General features: G+C 38.4%; 1 protein-coding gene across 24 annotated transcripts in view; it reads left to right on the forward strand.

The window, feature by feature from the left end:
• LMO7 (LIM domain 7) overlaps nt 1-13,804 on the forward strand; it is a 134,830-nt gene that overhangs the window by 36,170 nt on the left and 84,856 nt on the right. For all 24 annotated transcript variants that reach the window (XM_071741042.1, XM_071741065.1, XM_071740845.1 and 21 more), the window contains exons 2-3: nt 373-443; nt 3,959-4,028. In XM_071741042.1, coding sequence (XP_071597143.1) covers nt 373-443; nt 3,959-4,028 — 141 coding nt within the window. The remainder of the gene's footprint in view (nt 1-372; nt 444-3,958; nt 4,029-13,804) is intronic.

The raw sequence follows: 13,804 nt of genomic DNA on the forward strand, positions 1-13,804 counted from the left end.
AGAATACACACTGTAAAAGTACATAGGAGATGTACTTTTTCCCTCTTTTGTACTTCTGTTTGAAATTTTTTTACATGTTTCAGTGTGACTGGCATTGATTTAGAAAATAATAATTATTCACACAGAATTCAGCTGAAGATGGGCTTACACCAGAAGAAAATATTTGAAGATACTGGATCTGACTTCTTTTGAGGCACAAAAAACTTTAAAAAAAAATTTATTTTTTTGAGATTAGTATAAGAAATTAATAGTATGAACTAAGTGTTGAATCAAAAAGTGGGTTTTGAGTTTCTTTTTAATGCTTCTTAGATACTCTTGCTAGTCCTGATTTTGTATATGTGTCCAATTAACTCTCAGTTCTTATTTTTATAGACAGCTACTGGGAAAAGTTTTGGAACCAAAGACTTCCGAGCAGCTCTAGAAAACGGAGTCCTGTTATGCGAGTGAGTATTAATTTATCTATACAAACCTCCTTTAGGTTAGCATTGGGTGGCCTCTTTTCTTGCTGACCTCTTGTTTAAAATTTTTTTGAAGTACCAAAATATTTCATAATAAGTAATTTTCCCTTTTTTTTTTTTTTTTTTTTTTTTTCTTTTTTTTTTTTTTTTCTTTTTTTGAGAAGTTGTTATGGAAAGGTAGAACATAATCTCTCAAGATCTGTGTTTCGTGTGTTGTACTACACACCCTCTCCTGTGTTAGCAGGAGGATGGTGCTGATCACAGCACTCAGTTACCCCTATACCTCTTACTGTTTGGGGGTTTGTCCTTCATCCCCACCCACCTGCAAGAAGTTATTGCAAATTCTGTGCTGGTTGTTCTCTAAATCCTAAAAGCTCCCTTTTCTACCCATGTAAGCTTTCTTTTTAAAAGTGGCTCATTTCTGAAGCTAATATTACAAAACTATAAAAGAAAGCTAACAGACCAGCCTTTGATTTTGTATTCTGTACTGAAGATCAGTATTGGTAACTAATGTGCACATGACAAGGGCTATTTGATTTTCTGGAGATTTATCATTACATTCAAGTATCTCAATAATGTAGAATCTATTCAGTGATATTTGGCATACTTAATAAAAATACACCTTTTTCTTTAAACAAGCACTTTAAATGTTGAAAGTGGATTTAGTTTCACTGTAATGTAGAAATACTTAGCCATGTATGTGCATGTGCAGTCCAGGTTTCAGTGCTTTCTAGACCAAGTTACTGCTTTCAAAAACAAACTCTGACCTCAGCTGTTTCTGGAGTGCTTTCTCTCAGAAGCTTCCTTGTGCTTATATATTATAGGCTTGGCATTAATGGGACTTGTCTGGTTTCGTTGTCTAGACTGAGTCAGAGGTGTAAAATGTCCACTCATCAGGTCTCTTCCTCATATGTGTAGTTGGTTTTATGCTTATTGGAACAGGTTTTCAGGACTGGAAGCAGTGCCAATCCCTTAGTGTTTTAAGGAACGACAGGTGCAAGTGTCATTAGAATGCCAGTAAGAGAAAATTCTCATTACAGCACTACCTGGGACATTTTAAAAAAGTATCTCAAATCTCAGAGTCACTTCTAAATCAGTTCAGCCAAACTAACTTTCAGAAAATATTTAATATGGTACAGTTCTCTGATTTTTTTAAGTTTTTTTTTAATGTATATCGAAAGTCACCAAAGTAAATGCAAAAATGGCAACATTCCTGCATTTCACCTCTATGAATATTACTGTGTTTTCTGCTCTTGCCTTTATTTTTTTTTCTTTGGGCCCTTTGCCCATCAGTGTCTTGTTAGTTGCTTTGCAGTTACCTTTATGATCTGGAGGAGCTGATTTACTTTTGAAGACTGAATGGCATTGTAGAGATGGACACTATTTTCCTAACTTAGATGATCAAATGTTAAGAAGGCAGGGCAATAAAATAGTTTATACTTTTAATAAGAAAGTATTTCTTCAGGTATGTGTTTAGTGGGATGTGTGTATTGTATTCTTAGATAGCGGCTTTAAGAATTGGCAGCAAATTGATACTCTGGTCCTCTGATATCTTCATTGTTGACACTTATTTGGCAAAAGTGGAGGTGCCTCCATCTGCCAAATGAAAATCAGTTAAATTTATCTATAATTAATAGCCATATGCAAGGAAAACATCCTGTAATTTCTGCCACTGAGCAGCTTGCCTTAGGATGTACGCAACTTCCTTTAAAACAAAAGATCATAGAATCATAGAATTAGCTGGGTTGGAAGGGACCTCAGAGATCATCAAGTCCAACCCTTAATGTCTTAATGTCTTAATCCCTTAGATGTCTCATTATGTTGCACTAAATCATATAGCTGTCCTTCTATGTCATGACTTTAAATTTAAATGATTTTCATAGAAATTCTTTGGTAGCAGAAAGGAGGAAGATGGGAAAAGGTTTTTAGCTGTTCAGTTTTCACCAAAGTCATTAGAGTGAAAGGTCTTCAGCAGTGGAGAGCAACTAGATATGGCATTGCCCATTTCCTTGGTTTGCCTGAGGTGGCTACTTTAATGTCCTCAGCTGGATTGTCTCTTGACATGGTCTATTTGATATAAATAGAACTATGCTTTCAGCACATACTCTTATAGCAGGACAGTTGGCTTATCTGGCCTACTTAATGACCAAGTGTACATGTTGACTGGCTAATCAATAGTTGACAAAATAAATCCTTTTACATTTTACTAGATCCCATATCTATACACTAGGGGAAGAAAGTCACTAAAATTTTCCTGCTCACATGCACTATGCATTTGGAATATTAAAAAAAAAAAAAGAAAAAAAAAAGGGGGGGGGGTGGTGGGGAGGCAGAGCCCCAAGTATTGTTTTTTTAATTCCATCTCAACTTTTTGTGGAAAGGTCATCAAATGTATTTGGTTTACTAAATAACAATGTTGAGAAATCTGAGGACCTGCTCCATTATTTCTTCTGCAAGCACTTAAAAATCCACCTTCCATTCCAATGTGCATACATAAACTCTGTTCACTTTGCTTATTTTCCAAACATATTTGCTGCTTGAACAAAAAAATGCCTTTTTCCACATAGAATTTTAAACTCCAGGTACTGTCTCTGCATTGGCGTGGGTAGATCACAAAGCCTGACTGATTCTTTGTGGGGTAAAGACAAGAAGCAACAAGAAGAGGGAGCAAGTCCAAAATCCTCAAAGGGATATAGGCAGATGAAGTCTGCAGGGTGTCCTCAGGTCCCTGTTCTCTGCTGATCCTGTGGTCTAGTGTGTAATTTGGTGAACCACAGTATTTCCTTACCTCTGTGACTGAAAACCTGAGTACAGAGTTGCCAGGAATCTTGTACCTCATCCCCACGGCAGGACGAGGTGTGCATTTGCGTTTGTGTATGCAGCAGTGATGCATTAGTCTGTCCTAGTTTTTCAGTTTTATTATGAATTTTATGTGAAGAAAGAGTGATATCAAGTGTGATCTCTTCTGGCTGAGACTGAAAATGTGACTTTCACTTATATGTAAGCTTATATGTACCAAAAATGATCATTTCACATACTGTACTGGGCTTGATAGCTTATGAAAAATGAGTCAGTTTCCTACATTCACAGGAACATCAGAACTTTCACACTGAAAAGAAATATTCTGATATAATTTTGATAAATTCTACTTCAGAACTTTTATCTGAAGGGGTTCTTTAAATGCGGAATTTAACATCACCGCCTATGTAGTAGAAACAGATCCATTTCTGCCTACGCTGCCCAGGCATTTGCTTTTCTTCTTTCTCACTGTGCCAATCTATGAAAAAAAAAAATTTTTTTCCATTTATTTTTGTGTGTGACTTCTTGGAAGACTGATTTTAAAAAAGAAAAAAACTATGGTGTGTTAGTAGGTTTAAACTTACTTGTTTCCAGCCATGCAAGTTAAGACTATGTGCAAAGTAATTGTTAGTAAGCACTGATGCTCGTGCTTAAAAAAAAAATTATTATCTAACAAATAAAATCATATGACTTCTTTTTAGTTTGATTAACAAGATCAAACCTGGCATCGTTAAGAAGATCAATCGTCTGTCAACTCCCATAGCTGGCTTGGTAAGTAATGACAACAAGTCTGGTATCTGGGATATGACTCCCAAATTCTGTTTGGTTTTAATGAGCCTATTCTTTCTACCTCATGTCACTACAAAAAGCTGCTAAGGTTTTCAAGATTTGTAGTTCCATTTAAATTTTTCTCTAACATTTTGCCACTTATATGTTGACTTAGACTGTAAATGTTACCTGTTCTGTTTTAGACAGGTGACTTTAATGCATCCTTAAAGCTTGTCACTGCATTAGGCTCCATCATCCCCTGGCTCCTGTTCATAAACTTAGATACTGTTGCTTGTTTTTATTTAGAGGCCACCATTCTATTTTGTATTCACAAGCCCTTTCAGACATCCTTGTATTAAGGAAGGGGCAGACTAGGAAATGTTGTGTAACCTCAGTATTTTTAGAAAATTCTTTCCCCACCCACAAAGCTTAGGTTGCATTAAAATAACTCTGATGCAAAGATCTCTCTTCAGGCTTCAGCTGAGCGATTTGCCAATGTTTTGGCTGTAAATCAGGTTGTCTGTAGGGTGGTGGGGGACAAATGCATGTAGTTATTTTCACAGGAAATTTAAAAGATAACCTGTATGCTGTTTAGCCAGTTTGCTGTTTAGAGACTGTAGGATAAATATTGTAGCCATTTAGCATCAGAAACCCTTTTGTTGGTAAATGAACTTGAAGATTATTATTTTTTTTTCTTCATCATGTTTTCCTGGGAAAGTAGTTTTGTTGGCTGTTTGTGTCACCAGGTTATCTAGGACACTTAGTCCTATGACCAGAACTCTTAGTCTCATTTTAAAAGATCCAAGGTAATCAGGGACATGAGCATGATTCTTGGAACAAATAGAAGATCCCACTCTGTGGTAAACATGCAGTCTCAGCATTAGGGAAAATAACCTGAGTTCTTAACAGGAGTAGAATGCAAAACATCTCTAAATACTTGTATTTATACTTTTTAATGGTCTGAGCCAACAAAATGTGTTTTTGCTGGTCAGCTGTATCTTGTTAGAGAAGAAATGTAGTGAACTTGGGTAAAGGTCATAAGACTGGGTTAACTTGCCATGTATTATTGTACAAGCTGAGAACGTGCATTCCCACCTCAAACAAACGTAGAAAGTATTAGTTGCCTTTGTCCCAGAAGAGCTCAAGGTATGAGGTTTGTGAATAATGAGTGCTGCACATTCTTTTCCCGTGAGGCATCCAAAAAAGAATTCAAATAAAACCAAAATCATTCTGGGGACAACAGCACAGTTATTCTATCAGCAGTTTGATTGCCTAAATGGCCTCTGAAGTAACCAAACGTTGATCCAAACCAGAAAACCATAGGCTAGATTTCATTTTTGTGGTGACTTAAGTGTAGTCTTGAATCATAACTGTAAGAACTCGTGTTTTTACATGTATTTTTTTTGTTTGTTTCCAGATGCAAAAATCCAGAGTATTCATTAGGTGTGTAGTTTATATCTTACTTGTTCCTTCAGGTTGTTTCTAGTTCCTACAAGTCTTCAAATATAAAAGGGAGGAAGGGTGAATGATTCTCTCAAAGCAAGATCATCCAGTGGTACTGTTGTTAAAATACCACTTGAAGATAGTAATTGAGACAGCTGATGTTTTGTGTTGACCGCTGGAAAAGGCTTTACATAAATACTTCAGTTGCAGAAGATTATAATTATGAGGGTGATAATGGGAGGGTTTCAGAAGATGGTGCTTCTGCTGGCAATGGTGGGAAGGGAGAAGTATTTTCCCAGACTTGAGAGGAATGTGCTGCAGCTATACCATCTTTGAAGAGCCCACCTTTCATCCTGGCATATAGAACTCAAACTGAAAACAATGGTTATGGTTTTTTACATTTATAGAATAGCAAGCATTGGTACTTGACAGGCCCGGGATACTGTGGCTGATGAGCCATATGATTTAGAGTTGGAAAAAGCTGGCTGAGGAATTAGCTGTTAGGCTTGCTTGCAATAGTCTCAAAGTATGTTCATTGCTTGTAAGTTGTTTGTCCCACAAATCTGAATCTGTTTCTAGACTGTGTTTTGTATGGCTTCATATATTTTTCTGTGGCTCCCATTTACTCTGTTTTCAGTCTTGCATTAATTGTTCTCCATCAAGCCTCTGAAATACAGAAATTACTGCTTGTAGGAGGATCCTTTTTTATTTTTTCTTTTAAAAAAAAAAAAAAATTGGTGCTTTTTTCTAAAGGATAAACAGATGCTGCAATTTGAATTTGGGTCTTGCAGATCCTGTAATCTGGAGATCTCCTGATCATGGGGTTTTTTATACAGATTTTCTCTGTCATACTCTAGACTCATGTTCTTAAGTCCATTTCCAAAACATTTTACACATTTGACATTGGAGAACTGGCATCCATTTCTGTTCTGGCTTTTCTGATTAAAAGAAAACAAAAACCTTTTTTTTTTTTTTTTCTCCTTCAGGAATTTCTTCAGGCTTCATGGTGTTCTATAGGTTGTTAATATATTATATTTCCATATAAGTGTTTTTTAAGCTTTGTGTTCACTTCAGATACTTGACAGATTTTTTTCAGTAGTGCAGAAATACAACATTCAATGGGTATCTTTGGTTGAATCTCTAGATGGGTGTCATTATATTATTTCTTTGATTTTACTGGTTATTTTGCAAACAAATTTCTTGAGTAAAATAGGAAGTGCAATCCTATAATGAATAATGAAACATACTGTTTTATATGGAATATTGTGTGCTATACATTTTTTGTAGAGAGTAAGAGAACCAAGGTGCTTTTTAAAATGAATTATGCATTATTGATTTGATTTGTCATATTTTGCTTTAGTGACACTTGAATTCTTGTAAAATTACTAGAGACTTTATATTAGCAGGACTGCCTGCATTCCATCCACATTTTAGACAATTGTAAATAAGCCTTGTTTTTTACCTGTAATTTGATGGTACTTCTGTGCAGTGTTTCTGGGTGTGGATTGCCATGGTTCATGTGTAATCATGATGGAATGGGTAAATAAATGTGTTTTGATGATGAAACACTGAAATGAAACTTGGCATTCAGTTAACAAAGCATGCTCAATTGGTGCCAGGCAAACTTTAAAAAAAATTAAAAATTGATAAAACTTATCCCCAGTTTGATATGGTGCAGGAAAGCTGGGCAGACTCTTGCCTAGAAAGGTTTGTTAAAACTCTTTGGGAGGGTGAACTGGCTATGACTTGATCTTCATCTTGCAGCCTAAGGCTGCATCCCTGCTGCTGTTTCTTTTCTGAGATAAGGTACCTCCCATGGTTTGGGTGAGATCTAGCCATCATCTTAGCCATGCTTATTCATTTATATTCCAGTTTAGAAAACCATACTACTTCATTAGGGGTAAGGCAGGTACTAGAACTATTGGAGGAAAGCTGTGGTCTAAGTGACCAAAGAAATGTCCATGCAGTTCTTGAGGTGGTATCCTGGCCCAAAACCAGAATTGGCCTCCTGGAGTCAGTGCCAGATGAGAGCTGGATGCAGTAACACGGGGATTGAGGAGGACACAGATGGGGATCAAAGGCAAATGAACAGACAGATTTCTCCCAAGATGCCACCCATGGACAAATTAAAAATTTGACCCTCGTGATCCCTCGAATTTATACAGAGTATGGCACAACTATAGCATGGAAATACTCTGGTCAATTTTGTTCATCTGTGAGCCTGCTCCTCCCTAAAGGAGGGTTGCAGGTGTGACTCCTTGACTTCCTTTCCCTTTCTGGAGCATAAGGTATTTCTCAGAGCTGAGCAGTGGCCTTGGTTCTGCAGACCATTCTCTAGCCATACCTATTAAAACTGAGCACCATCAGTCCACACACACTACATCAGTCGCACAGCTACTTAGAAGAGGCTTGGCTGAAAGTAAAATTACAAGGAAGAAAATCAGTTCTATCCTGGCCCAAACCAGGACAGGTAATTTCCTGGGCAATAAGGTGTGCTGTCTGCAGGGTGCAAAGGACTCACTCGAGTGGTATTCCCAGAAGAATGACTCTTCTACACAAGGATGTGGCAGGTTGATTTTTAACAGGTTTTGGAGGCTGTGATGTTCCTTTGGGTTTCTTGAAGAGACTGAGCTGGGATATAACTTTTGTATTGCTTGTGTGTTTCTTAAAATGTCATTTGTATGGAACTTCTGTACTAGAATAGTTTCTGGAAAATGAAACTATATGCTCCAATTACCTTTTCAAACTATGTAAAATACAGAGTTTGTGTAAAGAGCAGTGCATGTATTTTCCATAGTACATCAGAGCAGCCAAGGAAGTCAACACAAGAGTATCTGGCAGTTCCTGAAGCCCTCTGGCATTTTGGAAGACATGGGAAGGGTAGCTGAAAGGTCAGAGGGATGTAGAAGCCGGAGTTCCTTTATGCACAGTAGTGAAGGTGCAGTCTGCCTTAAAAATCCACTTTTTCTGGTCCATTTTTATGTAAAAAAGAGATGGGATTTAAAGAAAATTATTCAAATGGGCAAAGCTTGCAGGATTCAGATCCTGCAAGATCAAAATTACTTTGATCAGAATTCTTTGGGAGTGGGATGAATGCTTAGCAAAAGCAAACCCCCCCAAAAAAACTTCTTAATAAATACAGGCTTTTCAGCTTGAATCCCAGCGTGTGAGAGGGTTTGGATATAATCACAGGAAGGGGGAGGACTGTGGTCTGAACACATTTCCAACAAGGCTCTGCTGAGTGCTTTGAGGTGCATCTCTGGCTGCAATGCCTTTGTTCCCCAGAAACCTCATGTTTCCAACTTGGTTGGCTGAGGATAGAGGGGATATTGAACTGGTATTGAAGTCAAAGACATCAGGAGACAGTGGGAAGATGACTGAGTTTTATGTAGTATATGCAAGCTCAACATATCTGTCAGAATAAAACATTGCTCAGGATGAAGAGCTGTCTGCTCTGTAGCTAGGAAAAATTTTTGTTGACGTGAGTTTCCAGCTGCAATGAGGTGGTGAAGCAAATTCAGAATCAAATCTCCTTTGGAGATTGGTAGCTAGTAGGAATCTTGCTTTGCAACATACTGGTTGGGTTGTTTGAAACCAACCATCTTTCTTTGCAGCTTCTGTAAGATAGAAGTGCAGCACTTTGTGGTTGGGAAGCTGTTTCATCACACCAGAGGTGTGAGGGCTGTGGTCAACCACAGGGCAGTGTAGAAAGCTATTGGATTTTTAGAACTGTAAATGAAATGCCATTAGCACTTTTTAAAGTTGGTCCTTCATTTTAAATGAGATGTTGCTAACTGACTCGGTGTTATTGCTGGATGAATGTTAGCACCAAGTGTCATTTTCATGAAGTCTTCACCTTTGGCAAGAGGAAGAAAATCACACAGGGAAATAAAACTGCACATCTTTTGGCAGTCTCAGGTCTGAACACGTACATAGAGTGGGATATTTTTTTTTTTTTTTTATTTTAATGGGGAATTAGGGTTCCTTAAAGGTAAAGTGCATCTTGATAATTTTCCAGGCAGGATTTTTCAGACACTGTCATTCCCAGTTCACTGAGGCCCAACATGTACTTCTCACAAGTGCTACTCAAATATCAGTCCCTCTTTTCTTTAGTGTAGTATAATGTGACACCACTACATTCTATAACTTACTTATTTAAAATGCCAGAAGGTATTAATTCCACTTGCACCACCTCAAATAGTGGGGGAGAACCACTTTGCTATGGGGATCATTGGCATATACTTCCTAAACCAGGAAACTAAGAAATAATATAGGTAAGAAGGGAGAAAGAACAAAGCAAGCTATACCAAAATGAAAGAGCAATAAAATTGGGGTGGAGAAGATAGAAATGCTGCCACTAAAAAATATTTTTCTGAGCCTTTGTGCCTGACACTTTTCAAACCATGGAACCACCCTGTTACTTTCTTATCTCTTGGCATCAAGTACAGCTGGCCAAAAACTTCTGTGGGAAAGCTTTCCTGACAGGGTTCTTGTGTGTGTGTTGCTGGAGAATGGCATGCACATGACATTTCCCCCTTATTATAGGACATTTTAAAACATTTTCAGGTAAAATCCACACTTAAAACTGAAATAATCTTAATTGCTTAGAATCAAACTAGTTATGTCTTCCACTTTAAATAATTGATGGTGATATAATATTATTGAGATTTTCTATTTGAATTTATAAAAGTCTTCTTTTTTTTTTTTTTTTTTTTTCCTTCCACCCCCCCCTCCCAAAGCAGCTCTACATTCCTGCATGCTGAAAATCCTATTTACTCTTGCTGTTCACTGCTTTGTGTTTGGTAATATTCTTTATATTAGTCCATGCAGTCTGTCTTCTTGCCTTTTGTATTTTTAAAAATAACTGGAATTTTTAAGTACCCAGCTCCTGCTCTGTGAAGTTGACTAGTATGGCCTACATTAGTGATATTAATAGTAGCTTGTCTGGCATGAGAAAATGAGTATGAGAGGACTTCTTTCTTCCTCATGGAAAATGAGGAGAAGCAAATACACAAATAGATGAACTAAATTACATAAAAGCTCCTGTTACTTATTTTGTTTTCCTACCAAACACCAAAAAAAAAAAAAAAAAACCCAAACAAAAAAAACACCAAAAAAAAAAAAAAAAAAACCTCAAACCCAGGTGGAACTAAGTGTCTAAAAATCCTCATAAGAAATATGTGGTCTAGAGCTGACTAATGACGTGATGAAAAGGTGGTGTGCTGTTTGTTTGCCTGATGTTACTTTTTGCAGCAACAGTAATACCCAGCAATGCAGAGCATTGCTTTTCCTTCTGAAGGTTTTAGGTTCCTTTTTGACAAGGACCAGAGTGCATCACTCCTAACATAGTGGCTGTGGGCTCTGCCTCCTTCACCTTGTGGCTGATTTGGGTCTTAGGATTTTGATTTGTCTGTGGTCTGTAAGTTCAGAGGTACAGGGTGAATAGCATTCTGCAAAGAGTGAAGTTGATGTCTTTCACCTGGAAGCTTATTATTCTGATATTGCTTTTCATAAGCCAAGGCACAAGATTATATCTGTCTTTTATGGAAAAGTTGGTAATTTCAATGTGGAAACAAAGAGGCTTCATCACCTGCTTTTCAGATGAAGATGCTCAGCAAGCTGTTGGGGAATTCAGAAAAAACAAGCCTTTTAAGAGACTGCTAGATACTTGGCATAATCTTTGCATGTGTGAGTGGAGATTTTGGTTTTACAAGAGCAATTGGTATTTCTTGTGATTTTTATTCTTAACTTCAGTATGTCTGATTGTTAGGTGGGGGGATACAGTGGAAGTGGATACAATCTGACAGAACTCAGGCCCTTCATAAAATCATAGAATCATAGAATTGGCTGGGTTGGAAGGGACCTCAGAGATCATCAAGTCCAACCCTTGATCCACTACCGCTGCAGTTACCAGACCATGGCACTGAGTGCCACATCCAGTCTCTTTTTAAATATCTCCAGGGATGGAGAATCCACCACTTCCCAGGGCAGCCCATTCCAATGCTTGATCACCCTCTCGGTAAAGAAATTCTTTCTAATATCCAACCTAAACCTCCCCCAGCACAACTTGAGACCGTGCCCTCTTGTCTTGCTGAGGGTTGCCTGGGAAAAGAGGCCAACCCCCACCTGGCTACACCCTCCTTTCAGGTAGTTGTAGAGAGTGATGAGGTCTCCCCTGAGCCTCCTCTTCTCCAGGCTGAACAGCCCCAGCTCCCTCAGCCTCTCCTCATAGGATCTGTGCTCGAGTCCTTTCGCCAGCCTGGTTGCCCTCCTTTGGACCTGCTCCAGGACCTCGATATCCTTCCTAAACTGAGGGGCCCAGAACTGGACACAGTACTCGAGGTGTGGCCTCACCAGCGCTGAGTACAGGGGCAGAATCACTTCCTTGGACCTGCTGGCCACGCTGTTCCTGATACAGGCCAGGATGCCATTGGCCTTCTTGGCTACCTGGGCACACTGTTGGCTCATGTTCAGCTTCCTGTCAATCCAGACTCCCAGGTTCCTCTCTGCCTGGCTGCTCTCCAACCACTCTGTGCCCAGCCTGGAGCTCCCCATGGGGTTGTTGTGGCCAAAGTGCAGGACCCGGCACTTGGCCGTGTTGAACCTCATCCCATTGGAATCAGCCCAACTCTCCAGTCTGTCCAGGTCCCTCTGCAGAGCCCTCCTGCCTTCCAGCTGATCCACACTCCCCCCCAGCTTGGTGTCATCTGCAAATTTGCTGATGATGGACTCAATCCCCTCATCTAAATCATCAATAAAGATATTAAATAGAACTGGTCCCAACACTGATCCCTGGGGGACACCACTGGTGACCGGCCACCAACTGGATGCAGCCCCATTCAGCACCACTCTCTGGGCCCGGCCAGACATCCACTGTCTCTAAGGCAGCCTATCTGTTGAATGCAAGCTCAGGAGCAGTTCAGATGGCAGAGATGAGGTCGTACTCATCTATATAGCACTCCTCTTTTCATCTGATACCCATTTTTGTGTTGCAGGTAACAAAAATTTCAATAAGTATTATTTTCATTTTTTTTGTGGGAAGCAGGAGATTTTTTTCAATAGGGAAGCGGTAATTGCCAGGGAGGGCAGCTTAACTCTAACAGTGTATATTTAAACAAGTAGTTTGAAGCACCATGTTCTATGTTCTCAATGTTTTTTGGTTTTGTTTTTTTTTGTTTTGGTTTGCTTTTTTTTGGTTTTTTTTCCCCTTCCAGATACTTCAACCTGTTACTATATTTGTTTTAAAACTTGTCTCCTCTGTCAAGTGATATAGTTTTATTAAATACTGAGATGTATTTTAATGTGTAGTGATATGTTTACTGTATTTTTTTGAAGTGCAGTAAAATTGTTAGATTCTAAAGGTGCTTAAACCAGCTGACGAGTCCTACATGACTTCTACCAAAGAGGTGACTAGGATACTCCTTTACTATCTAATTTTGCTCTGACGAGTGTAATTACATGGGAGGGAAAACTTTTTCCTTTGATCAGTGGTCCAGCTGAAGTGCTCAAACAAGTTTCCTGGACATAAAAGAACTTATACTACCCTGAGAAAATACATTTTCACCTGGGAAGTGACGCAGCATGGTATTTCAAATGTAACCATCAAACAATGTGTTAAACTTCTTTCTGAATTAATTTTAGTGAGATTTTTTCAGGGATGCAAAAAGTGTAATTGGAAATTAGCGTTTGTGGGTTTGTTGTAAAAATTGGAAGTTTCAGTTGCCATTACTTCCAACTCCAAACAGATGCTTCAGATTTGGGAGAATGATGAGCATAAAAACTGGGGGGTTAAAAGTATTGATTTAAAAAAAAGTAGAAAGTCATGATTTTTTTTTTTTATGAAGCATTTTAGAAACTTGATATTTATGCATAGGAGTTTATTTCTAAAGTCTTACCTTTTATGTAAAAGTTGTTAAAGTGTTAAACCTCAGAGTATTTCACAAAGGGCTCTTGACTGTGTTTCAGTTCTACGCCTGAAGAAATCAGAGCATGGGCAGAAGGAGCTTTTCTTGCTTTCTGGAGGTCAATGATTAAATTAGAGCAGGGTAGAAGTGAAATTTTGACTTGGTTCACAGTATAGTCTAAGAGGACTGGACTAAAAATAAAAAAAGAAGTCTGACTAGGGTTCTAAGAACCTAAAACTGCCTAAAACTATACATTAGCAAATGTCAAGAGTGATGATAGGAGTGTATGTGGAACCATAAATCACTTATGGTATTCTTTCTACTGTCTTATGGGAAAGAAAAATGTGACATTTGGAAATACCTCTGTTAGACAATCATGAAAAGAGGTTTGTGTGCTAGAAAGGAAGTATGGTTCTTAATAGTTAGAGATGA

This window comes from Heliangelus exortis, chromosome 1 (assembly GCF_036169615.1).
Source record: "Heliangelus exortis chromosome 1, bHelExo1.hap1, whole genome shotgun sequence".
NCBI lineage: Eukaryota > Metazoa > Chordata > Aves > Apodiformes > Trochilidae > Heliangelus > Heliangelus exortis.